The 17,690-nt window shown below is 40.9% G+C and overlaps 1 protein-coding gene across 3 annotated transcripts in view; it reads right to left on the bottom strand.

The window, feature by feature from the left end:
* LOC148890271 (retinoic acid receptor gamma-A-like) overlaps positions 1-17,690 on the bottom strand; it is a 46,796-nt gene that overhangs the window by 11,136 nt on the left and 17,970 nt on the right. Inside the window, exon 3 of one of the 3 annotated variants that reach the window (XM_089009360.1) lies at positions 11,195-11,314. The exons of 1 other annotated variant lie outside the window; for it this stretch is intronic. In XM_089009360.1, the coding sequence (XP_088865486.1) occupies positions 11,195-11,314 (120 nt within the window). Of the gene's footprint in view, positions 1-11,194; positions 11,534-17,690 lie in introns of those variants that run through there. One more of the 3 variants, XM_089009359.1, reaches the window with a different exon arrangement.

Here is a 17,690-nt window from a genome sequence, read left to right as displayed (position 1 = left end):
ATACTGTATTAAAAATGAATACATTGGCATTGGCTTAATTTGTACACGTTAGCTACTGCATGCTATACTTTAAAGCAGAAGAAAGAGCCGTGTAGGATAGGTGTAATTATTTTTTGGGGATTGATTTTTGGGTTGGGTGAGGCTTATTTATTAATTATTGTCAGACTTTATTCAGTATTACTTTTACAGTTGCAAGCACTTTTCTAATGTTCCAAACTGCTGTTTCCTTGCCGTGCTTCAACCACAGAGACAACTGAACGTAGCACTCACAGCCATTTTTCTTTAAATGCCTGTGAGGCAAATGTAAAATCTAAGAGTTCCTGAGGCATGTGTATGTTTGTTTATTGGAATCCTTGTTATTTTTGTTTTTTGTTTTTTTTTAATCCTCCACCAAATCATAAATGCTAACTTGACTGAAATATAAAATAGAAATGAACAAATTCAGATGTTATTGAACAATATTAATGTAATAGTTTTTTTATTTATTGCATTCTATTTGTGATTATATTTTATTTATTACAGTACTTATGCTTGTCTGTGACTGTAAAGTGTCATTGAGAGCTTTGAAAGGCACTTAAAATGTATTATTATTATTATTAGATTAAACTAGATGAATCTTTATTTTTCTCACAATGGAGAAATTTACACTTCACAGCAGCAAAAACAAAATACAGGAGCTGCTGTAAAGGGAGTCACTCTCAATGCGCCATCTTGGAGTAAAAAAACAAAATAAAATAAAATACAATTAAAAAAATACTATAATAATACAAACAACAACAATAATTAATCTTCATTGAAATAAATACATCAATAAATAAATAAATGCTGTATTTTCTGGTGTATAAGGTGCACCCAAAAGTCTTGATTTTTTTTCCGAAAGATCACCCAGTACCTTACAATATATGACGATGCGCCTTATATGTAAAGTAATATTCACTCAACAGGTCTCGCAACTCCAGTCAGCAGCCACCAACTCAATTTCCAACCGTAAAAGAAGTTGTGGTGTCCTTATATTTGGAAAACTTTTATATAGTTACATATTATCTTTGGAAAACGTTTTTTTCCTTCATTGAAGGTGCACCTTATAGTCCAGTGCGCCTTATGTATAGAACGAGTTTGAAAATACACAATTCATTGGGGTGCGCCTTATACTCCGGTGCACCTGACCCACCGGAAACTTCAGTAAATAAATGAATAAAATCAATACATTGAATTTTCTGAATCAATACTCAAGTCACAGCAGATAAAGATCATCCACCTGAGGTTGCATTGCCATTCTTGTCTGTGTTGATCTCAACAGATTTCACAACAATGAATCACTTTGAACATGTTGCTCCTGAGTGAGGTTGCGGAGAACCGTTGTCAGTAACAGGACTGCCTCACTTCATCTGACTTGCCAAATGGCGTCTTGGTGCTTTCATAAAAAAAAAAAAAAAACACAAAAGCAGAATTTAGCTCATATTTTTTTTCATTCAAATGCTGTTTAAAAAAACGACTTCGACAATTATAATTTGCTGTCTCAAATGACTTTTTAAAATTATTGGTGTGAATCTGGTGAACAGGTATGACAAAGGACAGTGGATTAGATGGAATTAACGGAATATTCTGCCAAAGACTTTTTTGACACGTTTGCATCTAATGAAAAATAATAAATAAATAACAAATACGTGTCATTGAGTAAAATCCCCCTAAATCGCCAATAATATCCCAAGTATTATAAACTGAAGAGCTTCTACTGATAATAAACAAATACCGTCCTCGTCATGTGTTGACTTCTGAGGCTTTAGAGCTCAGGTGAGAAAGCTCACGGGCGGAGCAAACGCCGCCAACCGATGTGTTGATATGCCAACGATGTCGGACAGCGAGTGTCTCAGCGAGGGAAAAAAATACATGCCATTGAAGCAGAGGTAGCGCATCTGGCGCCAGCCGACAGGTACTGACTGACGGCGTCTGACTGTGGTGAGAAAAGGGCGAGCGGGGTGAGGAGGAGTTCGGGCAGCGCTGAAGATAGAGAATAAAAGGTAAGGGGAGGGGAAGCAGACGCTACCTGGCGTGACAAAAACAGGGAGAGGAGCCAAAATGTGTCAGCAGGCTGTCATCGCCCTGAACTGCGTGCGGCCTACGAGGCTCGCCTTGAAGAAACAGCGGTGTGGTCTTAACCTGCAGCTCACCCCGCTGGCGTGTCATAACATCTATCAGCACACCTTTTTTTGGAGGAGTCATGAGAGGACGGTAAATCTCTGGGAATTGACATTCAATTCAGCCATCATCGCATGTGCGCATTTTCGGGAACATCCTGGCCGACTTTGTGTCACCTACATCAGCGTACAACTATTCAAAGGTTTGTATCTTGCGAACATCCCTTTTCCTTCCTTCCTTTTGGGCCAGAAGTTTAAAGGACAACCGACACCATTTTTTTTTGTTTCCTAACTGACATCAGAAAAACGTTTTATAGCATCTAAAATACCCAAAACACGCAGGCTGATATTTTTAGTCACATGCAAAACACCAATAAAAATGACTTAAAGTATCCGAAAACTACTTCAAACAGAAGGTCCCGCCCACTTTGTTCGTGACATCACGCCAAGACGTCTTGCCTTGCTCGAGAATCAAAACAATGGCTTCAGATTTGGAGAAGATGCTTGCTTATTACTCATCCAGTTATGAATATGATTCAAATAGTTCTGAAGAGGAAAGCATACATGTTTGCCATCGATTAAAGAAGTCCTTCCGTCTCATTTTGAGGCATGTAGACTCCAATGTAGCTCCCCAAAAATGCACAAGATGGCGCCCAACCTCCGTTGGAAATGGGCTGATTTGTCTGCTGGGAATTTGTCAAATAGTATCAAATAGTAGTCTTGGTGCAGGTCAGTTTCTCGGTCAGGGGCGTTCCTGACGTCACGTCACGTACGGACTCGTCACCAACTCAAAAACAAGACTTCCTGAATATTCAGCGCGAGTCTTAAAATGCAAGATACAGCTATATGCGGTGGAATCTTTGTAAAATACGCTCAAATTATGGACACAACTTGTCCGGAGGCGTTGGTTGTCCTTTAACGTCTCGTCAAACACGGTCCAGTTTGGCCTCGGAGTTGACACCTAGTTCACATTTGAAAGGCAGCCTGTTGGCCCCCGCCGTGTCTCCGTCCATTTGGCGTCTTCGTTTCATTTGGACTTGACCAATCTGCCAACGTGTCTGTGTGCCTTTGCGCCGACATTGAAGGTGTTTTTTTTTTTTCGTTTCTTTTTTTTATTGCTTTTGGGGGTGGCTGTGTGGACGACAGAGTGACATATGGCATGCAGCTTGACTTTGGCCCTGGGGCCTGTGCACAGCATCACATTAGGTGTCGAGGATTGTCCATTGTGCTGTCTCCGCAGTGTTGTACAATTTGGAAGCGGATTTCAGTCTGACGAGAGTTTTTCTTTTGCTATTTTTCAATACGATACCAGTGTGTAATGGTACCAATTTCAGCAAAAAAAGTAAAAAAAAAATGGCGGAATGTTGGGCTGCAACTATTCATATATCTAAAAAAATGTAATAAAAAAAGTGGAACGTTATTGGAGTCGAATGAACTCCATGTAGAAAAAGGATGCTGTGATCGACACAAATAAAAAATAAAAACATGTTTGATATGACTTCAGATTAAAAAAAAAGGGTACTAACGTGTACCAACACAAGGTAACATAAGCTAACATAACTTTAGCTAACACAACTGTACCCAAAATAATAAAACAATTACTCGCGTGTACACAGGGTAACATAAATAAAAATTAGCTAACATAAGTATACCAAAAAAACAAAAACAAAACAAGTGTACCAATGTGTACCAACACAAGCTAAGCTAACATAACATTAGCTAACATAAGTGTACAAAAAAAAAAAACAAGTATACCAACGTGTACCAAAAAAAAAACAAAAAAACAAGTATACCGACGTGTACCAACAAAAATAAGCTAACGTAACATTAGATAACATAAGTGTACAAAAAGAACAAGTGTACTAACGTGTACCAACTCAAGGTAACATAGGCTAACATAACATTAGCTAACATAAGCGTACAAAAAAGTGTACCAACATGTACCAACACAAATAAGCTAACATAACATTAGCTAACATAAGTGTACAAAAAACAAGTGTACCAACATGTACCAACACAAATAAGCTAACATAACATTAGCTAACATAAGTGTACCCCCCCCCCCCCAAAAAAAAAAAAAAAAAAAAAACAAGTGTACTAACGTGTGCCAACAGAGTAAACATAAGTAACAGTAACAATAAGTAACATAAGTAACAACTTAACGGAACATTAACTAACATTACAATGTTAGCTAATTTGCTATATCCCACCATCAATAGTTCGAACATGTTATCATTCCTGGGCAAGTAGTCAAAGATTAAAAACAATCAGCTTTTAATCGTTTCAATGAAAGAACGGTAAAGAAAAGATGTAAAATAAGCATTCCGTCAAGAGTTGCCGACAGCCTGGCGAAAACAGCTAGCCAAACCCTATGACTCACTCACACATGCTACAGTACAACGTGAAGATGTTGACCACAAGTTGGGTGGGGGTGGGGGGGGTAATAAATAAACGTCAAAACTAAATCGTTGCACATCAAGTTTAATACACAAATACCGCAACAACTTTTTTTTTTCATCTTGAGCTATCGTCTATGTCCCAAAACGCTGCTTGTCAATCACAAGTCATCAAACACCCGGTTAGTGTCATATATTTCTTTTCTTATTTTGTTTTGAACACTTGTGCGGTGATAGTTAAAAATGTTCAAATGATGGCTGAAGTTTTTTTTTGTATTTGTTTTTCTAATCAGAACAGTTGGAAGTGATCTTTTTTTTTAAATATTTATCCTGTCAATCAAAGGCGTCGTCTGAGAAGAACGATGACAGTGATGCAGCGCTTCTGCCAACAGAAAAATCGGAAGGAAAAACGTGTGTAGTTCTTATCAGAATTCCAATTTGGCTCTTACAATAATTCTGGCTCCACCTCATGTTCTGCGGCACCCTGTGGAATGTGCACGTATATGAGAAAATGTGCGAGTGTGTGTGTGTGTGTTGTTGGCCCGCTTCACGGGGGCCACTGTCGGGAGACAGCAGCATCACACGTACACACAAACATGCAGCCAAGACGCAAACGTCTGGCTCGAATCGACTGCTTTCAGTCGATTGTTGTTGTCATTGTCAAGTGCTTTGGCTTACTTTGTTGTTGACCGGCAGTGGTGGTGCAATGGGTGGCAGGGGCAGGGGGGCGGGGGGGCCATCGCAAATATGCTGAGTGAGTAATTACCACAACAGCAGGGAGGAGATGGGGGAGATGTGAGTGACAATCCCTTTCATCAGCTGTTCTAAGTTCAATACCAGCGTCCCCCAACACCAAACCCACAGTAATAACCCCCCCCCCCCCCCCAAACCCTCTATTGCCCCCATCCACCCCTTGTCCTCTCCTGCCTTCCTGCCCGGGAAGGGAGGAGGAGCCCTTCCTGTCATTGGTAGCGCCTCTTAAAGGAAAGACTGTGAAAACCGGGCGGCTGTCCAGAAGACAGCTCCATAAACAACAAAGCACCAGACATTTAAAAAGGAGGTAGACACACACGCATACGCACACACACACACACACACACACACACACACACACACGCACACACACGCGCACACACACACACACACACACACACACACACACACACACACACACACACACACACACACACACACACACACACACACACACACACACACACACACACGCACGCACGTTTGTACAAGCTCCCCAGAAATCCTGGACAAATACTTGAAGTTGACAAGCTTCACACACTTGCGAACAACGCCCTTGGATTTGAGACGGACCCCACAAATGTGAATCATCAGCAGCTTTAGCGCTCAAGCTGGACAACCCGCATACCAACATTGACGTCGCTTTAATTTCCCCTTGACTAATGTGGGGAGGGGACACATATTCGACAGTTTGGTTAAAAAAATGTTTCGGTACAGACAATTTATCATCGGGTCTTCGGTACGCCCTTTGTTTGCTATAATGGCGCAAAACGTGTGTTCTTAGAAAGAAGGAAAAAAATGAAAAAAATAAATAAATATAAGATCACACATGCTTTTTTTTGGGTGTACTTTTAAGATTTTTGAGGGTGATCAACTGCTTAGTTTTAAACTCTTATTTTATATTGTATTGTGTATTATTTTATACACGTTATAATTATTTCATTATTCAATTTCATTATTGCACGTCTATTCGCCTATAAGTGAAGAAAAATCTGAACATTTTCTCACAGCTACCGTTTATTTAGCGAAAAACAAACAAACAAATGCTGTGAATAATTTCAACAATGCTTACAGGACTGCCAGAAATGTCAATGTGCAATGATTAATCGACAAGGAATCAATAATAATCAAGGTAATCAATGAAGCATTTGGAGACTTTGTTCTATTTAACACTGTTCAAACCCTCCAAATTTCTGCCTCTCAATCGTAAATACTCTCGTTAAATATTCTCTCTATATTGCTCAACGAATCAAACTAAGGCATTAAGATACTACTCTTAAAAACGATATTTAGCATGTTAGCCTATTTGCTAATTTGACAGATAACTGAATTTATTCGTTTTTAACTAATTCAATGCCATTCCTGAATTTATTCGGGAATCGAAACTATGATGTAGATCGCCATTCCCAAATTTGCTCGGGTTTTGATTTTTCTTGCTGGGGTGCCGATAAAGCGCTGGCAGAGACCACTGGCAATGTTTCTCTCTTCCACAAGGGGGCAGCATTCATCTTTTTTTCCATGTTTGCGCTTTGTTTCAGCTTGCATTGTATTTTGGACAGCCACCTTCATTTCAAGCTCATATAACTCCAGACCCATATAATTTAAGAATTTACTCTTTTTTATGATGAAAGAAGAGAGTGTACGGTTTCTTACGCTGCATTAAATGTTTATGTAATCCTAAAACTCAATAATCTGTGGGTCCTGCAATTTGAGTGACAATGACACAAACCCTGGTGCTGGTTTGGACATGTCTGGCAATGAATGAGTTAAAAGACCCTTATCGACTCTATAATAGAAATATAAAATGAGTTTAGTTGATCGGATTCATAAAGAAAAAAATGAAGCGATGAGTGGATTATTAAACTAATCATGAGTTGTTGCCCTACAGTAATGGAATGCTATGAACTATTTGTTGCATTTCACACGAAACAAAAGCCACATTATCTCGATAATGATCACTCGAATGACTTCTAAGAGCATCTGTTATCTAGAACTCAACTTAACTTTTAAGATCTGTGATAAATCAAGACAGAGCAGCCAAAAGCACATTTGGGGGGTCTTTTTTTGCAAATTGACACGTTATTGCAAAAAAAAAAAATTGCAGACTAGGAACAGCGCAGCCGCTTTTGGTGGTCCTGCAGCAATTGTTAAAGTGGATTCAAGACTTGAGATGTCCCCCTTGAAATGCCAAAATTTAAGGAGTCAGTGGGAGGGAAAGGCGAGGAGGGGGCGGGGGGTGTCGTGGAGCTAATCCCAAAACCAAATTCATCCCTCTCCTCTTCTTTCATGCCCCCACACGCCTGCTAATCTCTTAATTGAGGCCTTTTCTAATTATAATGGCTTCATTAAAAGCTGCGGGTCACACAAGACGAGGCGTGTAAACTGAGTCGAGGACATCAGAGAGGCGCACCAGCACACACACACACGCACGCACGCACGCACACACGCACGCACGCACACACACACACACACACACACACACACACACACACACACACACACACACACACACACACACACACACACACACTCCTGGACGGGACCACGGGGCAAACGGAGAGTGGATGCTCCAAAGCGGGAAACCAAACAAAACGTCACGCCGGGGACGCCGGCGTGCCGTGACACACTCCGCTATACGGACGGCGCCCCTTATAATCCCCGTTGACGTCCATACAAAGGAAGGCACAGAGGTGCTCAACTGACCCGAATGCGCAAACATTCGGGGAAGCGTCCTGGAGATCACACTATTTTGCATTTGGAATCTGTCTTCTCGAATCCAATTTTTACGCACACTTCTTCTTTTCCTTTCGGCTTTTCCCTTCAAGGGGTCGCCACAGCGAATCAGTGTCCTCCATCTTCAGAGGTTTGATACGCATGTTTGTTTTGGCCAAGCTTTTACGTCGGATGCCCTTCCTGACACAACCCTCTGTATTTATCCGGGCTTGGGACCGGCACAAGAAGACTTATGTCCCTTTGTGGCTACAGAACAAGCAACTCGCTCAGTAAAAGGCTCCCAAACACAAAATTGTAGTCGGCACAGCAACAATCAAAAAAGCAAAACTATACTCACCATTTGATGACAATGCTCTGAGGTCAACAAAAAACTTTTTTATAATATGAAGACACCATGAATGACGTGTCACTCTACACCAGGGGTGTCAAAGTCATTTTTTGCCGCGGGCCACATTGTAGTTATGGTTTCCTCTCGAGGGCCGTTATGAATTTGGGGAACCCATTAGAATGTTTAAATCCCTTCAAATATTACATATAGAGCACACAGCAAATTAATGAATAACTCGTTTTCAAATCTGAAGTCAAGAATAATGACTTTTATTGTGGTTGACATCCAAAAATATGAAATTTTGACTCAGATTTTAGCAATCATCATGGAATTTAACAAGTTTGATTTGCTTTCGCGGGCCGAAAAAAAATGATGTGGCGGGCCGGATTTGGCCCGCGGGCCTTGACTTTGACACCTATGCTCTAAAGGCTGAAAATGTGATAAGGTGTCCACCATAGTCACCGTCGTCCCGGAAAGGGTTCATGAAGCGTCACTTTTTACGTGGTTATTCATCTGAGACGGAAGTGGTTCAAATCAATGAAATGGAAAGATCCCATCCTTAATATGACAAAAGCTAAACATCACAACTTATGCGAAAGGCAGTAAAAATAAAGATCTGGGGGGGAAGGGGTGGGGTGGGGGTCTTGAAATGTCACTAGTGTGCTTAAATCCACTTCACATTAGAGACAAATGAAAATAATGAAAATCACGTTTCGGGGAAGTGTGGAATGTAGACCGACTGGTATGGTATGGTTTTATCACAGACGGAAGAAACATTTAAAATGGGATGCCTTCATTTTTTCTGAGTATTCTCATCATTTTGGGTTTATAAATTAAGTAGACATTGTCATCAAATGGTGAGTATAGTTTTTGCTTTTTTGAATGTTGTTGTGCCGATGACCATTTTGTGTTTGGGAGCCTTTTACTGAGCGAGTTGCTTGTTCTATAGCCACAAAGAGACATAAGTCTTCTTGTGCCGGTCCCAAGCCTGGATAAATACAGAGGGATGTGTCAGGAAGGGCATCCGACGTAAAAGCTTGGCCAAAACAAACATGCGGATCAAATCACTAAAGATGGAGGGCACTGATTTGCTGTGGCGACCCCTTGAGGGGAAAAGCCGAAAGGAAAAGAAGAGTCATATTATATCAATAGTTAACTCATTGACTGCCATTCCCAAATTTATTCGGGAATTGAAAAGCATGACGTGGAATGCCATTCCCGAATTTTTCTTTCGAGGGTGCCGATAAAGCGCTGGTGGTAATGTTTTTCCCTTCCACAAGGGGGCAGCATTTGCATTTTTTCCATGTTAATGTTTTTTTTTAATAGCTTCAGCTGTTGTTAAACGCTATATACACCAAAACGTATGTATTGCATTGTATGTTGGACAGCCACCCTCATTTCAAGCTCAGATAACACCAGACCCATATAACCTAGGAATTAACTCTTTTTTTTCTTCTGAAAGAAAAAACTCTAAGCTTTCTAACGCTGTATTGAATGTTTGTCGTCCTAAGACTCAATCTTTTGTGGATTCTGCAATTTGAGTGAAAATGACAAAAACCCTGGCACTGGAGCGGACACATTTTTTTCAAATCGTAAGGCAGTCAATGAGTTAAATTCATACTTTCATTTTAATCAGACGACTTTGCGTGTTGTCACGCAAGGTCAAGTTTTCATTGTTTTGGTTTGTTGATGAAATGACGCTATAAAAACTTGTCGGGCAAAATGCGTTCAACGAGTCGTCTCCGTATTACGATCGTCCCGAAGGGAGCACGAATAAGAAGTGAGTGAAAAGACCTATCGAAGCAGTAACAGTAGAAGAAGAAATTGTAGCCAGGAAGTCAATGCCGATTGATATTCAGTATCATTTCAACCAATCAACCTCCGAATTATTGGTTGAATTCCAAGTACAAAAAAGTACAAGCTGAGTCACTCTCCTTTGCGTCTTCAAATAGACAAACAGGTTCGTCCAGGAGTCAAAACGCTTTTTGGCGAACGGTTTCGTTTCTTTGCTATGTTTGGTGAAAGAACAAGTACTTTGGTGGAAGCGTGGGTTTCTTTTTTTTTTTTTTTTTTTGGGGGGGGGGGGGGAGGGAAGCTTCTTGAGCGAGTCAGGACAGGCCCCACTGAGGTGTTTGCCGTGCCGAGTGCTCATCCGTCATCGTTAGCGAACACTGCGGACTAGACAGTCGCCATCCGAATGATGACTGAAGATAAATAGGCAGTGCGGGGGTCTTTGCTGGGTTTGCTGGATGTCACTCTCCGCAATTTGACTTGACTCGCTAAAGTCAACGTTTGAGTACGCGCAGGGCCAAAAAGAGCTCCCACAATGGGCTCCTGGACCATCACAAAAGATCCGCCGTTACTATCTTGAATGGGATCATTGCAGTTGTGCACACATTTGACCGGCGCTCGGCTTCCCAAATGCCAATACATCAGCGCCATTGAAAACGAGCATCGCCGCGACGCAGAGTTTCCTCTGGCCAAGTGAGCAAACCGGCACGGTGGGCGTCGTTTGACTTTCACACGAGAGGCCAAGTGACAACAATGCGATGGCGTGGCCCGTTCACCTTCAATCTGTCAAAGCCGTTTCTGTTTGGACATTGTGTTCAGCGGGTCAAGTCCTCGTATTGTTTCAAGCAGCTGTCAATCACGGCGGGTCATTTGCAAAGATAACAAACTCGATGATGTATGAATGTGCAAAGCCCCTCCCCGAGGATATCAACAAACGGACGGCGGTGGTGCGAACCTTCACGGAACATTGAGTGGAATCTGCGTCGTGATAACCGCCCCAATATCACGGCGCGATGAACGGAATGAGAAGGGCGGCGATGGGCCCGCTAACTCACACTGAAGGCTGCCGGTCCCGGCCCAGGCGAAGGGGTCCAGGCTGGAGAAGAAGGGGGTGGCCTTGGAGAGCATGCAGGAGCCCTGCGCCGACACGTCGTAGAGGGGCCGCGGGGCCAGCCCTAGAGCCTCCATGCAGTCAAACATGTTGGACAAGCGCCGCTTTGCGTCTCAGGGTGAGAAAAGTGCGACTCCGGATAAGTTATCGGGCCAAAAAAACGCTCTCTGCGCTTCTCCGTGGAGCACCTTCCTTCTGCCCTAGGGTCACTCAACGGGCCTGGGCTCCGTAAGTGATCTCAGTTCCCCTCGCGGCGGCTCTGTGGGCCTCTCGCTCTCCACCACGGGCAGAGGCAAGGTATGAGGAGGGGAGGGGGCGGGGTCCAGGGAGGAGCAGTGGGCGGGGACGGGTGCGCGCTTCATGTCTGATAGGCCACGTCGAGCACCCCCGGTTTACCTCCGAATCGCCTCTGACTTTTCCAGCTTCGGATTTCAGATGGGATGCAAATAAGAGCAAACCCTCCGCGCCCTGCCTTGGACTACACTTTTGAACTTTCTTTTTCCCTTTTGTGGAATGACTTGGGATCTTTTTTCACACAGCGCGTTTTATCAAAAGACAACCCTACTCCGTTGCTGTTAGCGATGAAAAGAAATGATGGTAATATTTGATGAATAAAAAAAAAAAAACACTTCACACCTGTTGGTGGGAAGAGAGCGTGTTGAGAGATGAGCGGAGATGATGGAATACAAGGAGGTCCAAGTGCTGACACAAACAAAAGTGGTCACAATGCAACAACCATTCTCATGATGTAAAAATGCTATTTAGGGCGTCAATCAGAATTCATGCAACAAGTTCCACAGATTTAACATCTGTTTGGGGAACATAATTGAAATTTACAAAAGTCAATTTGTAGTTTGTTTCAAGAATATGGTGTGTTAAAACAAACCCATCTAGGCATAATTAGAGTATTTTTTTTAAACATGCACTGTTTTTTTTTGTGGTGAATGATGTTGTAGCATAATTTGCATACCTTTAAAATATTGTCAAATGAAGCCTTCAAAACTCGAACAACAAATTCTAATTACGTAGAGCAGAGATGCCCGAACTTTAATCACACCAAGCACATGCACACGTAGGCCCCAAATGGTCCTCAAGCACCTGATCTTGTCCACTGGATGACAAAAAGTGCTCTTTATCCTCCAGCCCATTTTGATTTCATTTACCAATGCATAAATAAATAAATAAATAAAGTAATGAATAAATAGACAATAAATACATAGACGAATAATTAAATAAATACACAAATAATTAAAGAAACAAAGAAAGAAAGAAATGAAAAAAAAATACCTGAAAAAATAAATAAACAAATAAATAAAAATAAATACACAACTAATTAACCAAATAAATAAATGAATAAACACATTACAAAAACTAAATAAACAAATAAATTAAAAAATAAATACACAACTAATTAACCAAATAAATAAATGAATAAACACATATAAGAAAAACTAAATACGCAAATAAATAATAAATAAATAAATAAATACACTACTAATTAACCGAATAAATAAATGAATAAACAAATAATTGAATAATAAATAAATGCACAAATAAATAAAGAAATATTAAAAATACACAAATAAATAAACAAATAAACTCAACACATCAATATATATATATATAAATACATAAATAAATGAAAAATAAATACATAGATACCCAAATAAAGAAATTTGATAAATAAATAAATAAATAAACAGAAATAAATAAATAAATAAATAAATAAATAAATAAACCTTAACTCGTGTCACCAATTTGATCCATCGGATACTGACTTTCGCCTTAACCAAATTAATAAATAAAAAAAGAGAATTGTAGGATAATGAATGATGATAGGTGCCTTTTTTCAAGAGGGGGCAACAGTTTATCATGTGGGAATTAGAAAATAAATATTTATATTAAAACAACTCTGTAATTCATTTCTTATTAAAGAAGCACCATGTGGCAGCAATATAAATGTAACATAAGAAATGTTATTAACTGTGTTACAAATCTCATCAGATTATGAGAATTTTTGATGACTTTAACCACCAGATGTTTTTTTAGACCTCACTATAATCTGTCCTACATAGGTTGATTCATGTATGTTTATGTGTTGTACAAAATTGCCCTTTCTTGAACAATCTCCTACATTATTTGTGGCACGGTTGAAACTTTTCTTCATTACTCTGAACGCACCCTGTTTGCCATTGAGTCCCTACGTGCGCGCTTATCAAATTCAATCCAAATTGATCACGGTAAATTGTGTGCGTTCACTTTATTGGACGTCAGAACCCAAAGTGTGAGCGTGTTGCGAGTGACACACACATACACATACACTGGCCTGCGGTGTGAATAGTTTGTATACTAGACAGCTTCACTCTCCTCCCTCCACTCCTCCCTTTCCTTCCCTCCTTCAAGAGGGATGAACTCTAGAAGAAACCCCCACTGGGGCTCCAACGCCCCCCCCCCCCACCCACCTCACCCCTCTCCTGCACACACACACACATACCCACACATGCACACTCGCTCCCAAACATGTCATGCCTTCGGCTTTGTACATTTCAAGTATTACAATTGTTTTTGTCTTTTGCTTCATTTTCACCCCCCCCCCCCCCACCCTTGAATGAATACATTATGAAGGGATGCTGCGCTCTGTTTCACACCTCTTATGAGCTCTCCTCTGACCCACTCTTGTTTTTCTTGTTTTGTTTTACCTGTCTTTCAACATCACGGCCGGGCACATAAACACACACTATAATGACACACTGCGGGGAGTAGAGTGGCACAATAACAGCCCGCTGAGCTCTCTCCACACCTTGAGACAATTACCCACCCCGCCTCGCAGCACCCAGCCCCCCCTGTTGCTGCTTTGTGCAAAACAGACACACAAATACAGGGGGAATGTGAAAGAATGAGAAGAAGAAAAAGCTTCATTTTCCTTTTTTTGCCCCTAAAAAAAACTTGCTCACAGAGCGGGCCAAATTGCTTGCGTATGTGCTCTTTAAAACCCCCGCAAACTGGCTGATTCTGCCACATACTTTTTTTTTTTAAGCGGGTCACATTACAAGCGTTCACAATCAGGTTCTTCAGCTATTCATCCCGTCGTCATGTCTGACACAAACACACAGAGCTGAACAATGGCCTCTCTCTCTTTCTCCCGCTCTCTCTCTCTCTTTTTCTCTCTCCAACTCGGCCGCCGCAGATATTTGCACAAAGTCTCGCTGCGCCCATCACACAGCGCACAAATAAGTCACGAAAGTGAAGAGCACGGCATTCATGAATGTTGGAATGTGCAGCCTACGGAGTGGCAATGGAAATATCTGTGTGTGTGTGTGTGTGTGTGTGTTGTGTTTGTGAGATATTCGTAACTTGAGGCAGAGAGTGGGACTTGTGTGTTTTTCTTTGTGTCTGTCATCACAGGCACTCAGTTCAAGCATACACACATAGTCGTGCGTCGACACACATGTGCACACACGCACATACACGCGCACACGCTACAAAGGGTGACTGAATTTGTGTGATGAAGCCACCAAAAGGACAATGCGTTCATTATAGGGAAGAAGAAAAAAGAAAACAAATGTTTCCTCATTACATCAACATGGTGGCATGTTCAATTTTTTTTTCTTTTATGTTCAAATGAGTTTTTTTTTTATGTTGACACAACATTCCAAAACAAATCTCAGGATGAAAGATTGTTCCCGTTTGTACTGGATGACACACAACGGATCTCAAAAGTCCACACCCCCTGCCTGTTTTTTTTTGTGAAATGAAAAAAAAGAGATGGTGATAAATCATTTCAACATTTTTTTCCACCATGACTTTGACCTGAACAACACAATGTTCTCTTTACATCTTTTTGAAAACGGAAGTAAACAAACTACTCGGATAACGTGGTAACACAAATGTGGTTGTGTTCATAGTTTACCAATCCCACGACGAATGGGAGGGAGTCTGCACATACCCGCCACCATTTAAAGGACAACCGACGTCACTTTTTTGTTTTTTAAATGACATCAGAAAAACGTTTTATAGCATCTAAAATACCCAAAACACGCAGTATGATATTTTTATTCAAATGCAAAACACCAATAAAAATGACTTAAAGTGTCCAAAATCTGCAAAAAATTGAGCTGCGAATTGGGCATTTTCAGAAAGTCCCACCCCCAGTTCGTGACATCACGCCAAGACGTCTTGCATTGCAAAACAATGGCTTCAGATTCGGAGAATATGCTTTCTTGTTACACACCCAGTTATGAATATGATTCAAATAGTTATGAAGAGGAAAGCACACATGTTTGCAATCGATTAAATAATTTATTTGTGCCATTTTGAGGCAACATTGGGGTGAAATCTCTCACCTAAAAAAAGAGGCACAAAATGGCGACCTCCTGTGGCCACCTCCGTTTCCACAGGCTGATAAATTTCTCATTATATGGCGCTTGGACACCCTCGTCTGGCATTCTGGCTGCTTTTGGGTGCAACACGAGGTCCCCAGACCAAACAAGTACAGCAAAATATATTGACGTGATGGAAGGACTGCTACAATGTGTCTTTTTTCGGTCAGGGGGCGGTCCTTTCGTGACGTCACGTACGGACTCGTCACCAACTCAAAAACAAGACTTCCTGACTATTCAGCGCGAGTCTTAAAACGTAAAATATAGCTATACGCGTAGAATCTTTGTAAAATACGCTCAGTAGAAGTCATTTGAAGCCATTTTACAAATTATGGACACAACTTGTCCGGACGTCGGTTGTCCTTTAAAATTCCTCTGATTCACCCCAAATTAAGTTCAGATGCCCACGGCTCTTCTTTTTTGGCTCACAGATGTTTGACAGGATATGAGCACACATTGACTTCCATTTTGATCAATATATGATTTCAATCGACTTTTCTCATCATAAAGTCAAAGGCAAAACCGGCCGAAGGTTTGATAATGCCACCACCTTGCTTCACTCTAGCAGCTGTGGTGTTATTTTTGTGCCGAACAGACCCATAGGTCTCGGAATTATGACCTTAAAGTTCAACTGTGGTTTAGTTGGCCCATTTGGGGTCATTCATGTTTGGGGTTACTCAAAGGCACTTTAAATGATGGCAGGTGTGTGCTCGACTTTGTATGTGAGACCGGTGAGTTGGAATCAGTGGCGGGCCGTGCATGTCACTCCTAGGCCTTCAGTAGTGCTCTGTCTGAATCAGTCCACTAGACTAGAGGGTGCTGTTGACCAGGAAATAACTTGAAGAAACATAGTAATAATAATAATAATACATTTAATTTCTAAGCGCCTTTCAAAACTCTCAAGGACACAGTCACAGGATTTTTTTTTGTGTGGGTAAGCAGCGGAAGACATTGCGCCAGCGTTCTCATTAAACTGTTTGAATTTTACTGTGAACGTATAGATTCATGATAACCTCATAAAATTGCAATATTATTTGCTATTTTTGCTAGCTTTCCTAATGATGTCCATCTTTTCATGAAAATGTTATATTTAATATTATATCTGCAACCAAATCAATTTCTTCTCCTCCTTCAGCCATTGTGGGTTGACAAAACAGCTATTAAATCAACACAATAATATATTTGCTAATGAAGCTCGCTACAGTGAGTGAACGCTGGCGCATGTGGCTGCCGCTGCTCACCCACAGAAGAATTTATCCTGTGACTGTAAAATGACCTTGAGAGTTTTGAAAGGCGCTTATAAATGAAATGTGTTATTATTATTATTATTATTATTATTATTATTATTACAATTACACTATGCTGGCTCTGGCCAGTATGCTCTTATCACTAGCAATAGTGATACTCGATCACTAATCAATCATGTGACTAGCCAATCATAGTTCGCAAAAACTCTAACGTTTCCAGCGCCTGCAAGCAGGCCTTGGGTTGCCAACTCGAAATCTGATTGGTTAAAGCAACAGAATCATCAACACTTATTTTATGCTCCAGAGCCTGCAGAACTGATTGTGAAGGGTTCCAGGTAGATTTCTGACACTGGCATCAAATGATGGCTGAAATGTGATTGGTTAAAAGCTTAAATACGAAAACACACATCTGAAAGCAGCACAATCGGGGAATAGCAAGGAAAGTAAGCTAAAAGACAATTTGGAATTATTGAATAAGAAGTAATGGATAAAATATAATTCACATTAGTCTGTGATTCAGATATCTTTAGACCAGCACAGAAGGCCTCAAAGTCCCTGACGGCCCACCACTGGTTGGAATACAGCCAAGCGAAAGAAGGGTGTGCAACACGTTATTTGAGTTGCTTATTTTCACTTCCTCTCTTAAATAGATTTTAATTGGTGTGGGGGAAAAAAAACCCTCTCTTTACAAAATGAAAAATGGCAATTGAACAAGGGTGTGGACTTTTCATCACCAGCGTCTTGGAGTAAATATATCAGAAAAGGCTAGGGTGTCCAATGGGATTTCAATTCCTTATTTGCCGCTGACATAAGA

The sequence above is a fragment of the Hippocampus bargibanti genome, linkage group LG12 (assembly GCF_051943395.1).
Source record: "Hippocampus bargibanti isolate YZ-2025 linkage group LG12, ASM5194339v1, whole genome shotgun sequence".
Classification (NCBI taxonomy): Eukaryota; Metazoa; Chordata; class Actinopteri; order Syngnathiformes; family Syngnathidae; genus Hippocampus; species Hippocampus bargibanti.
The sequence above is the reverse complement of the archived record's forward strand: the minus strand, read 5'-3'. Positions and strand labels throughout refer to the sequence as shown.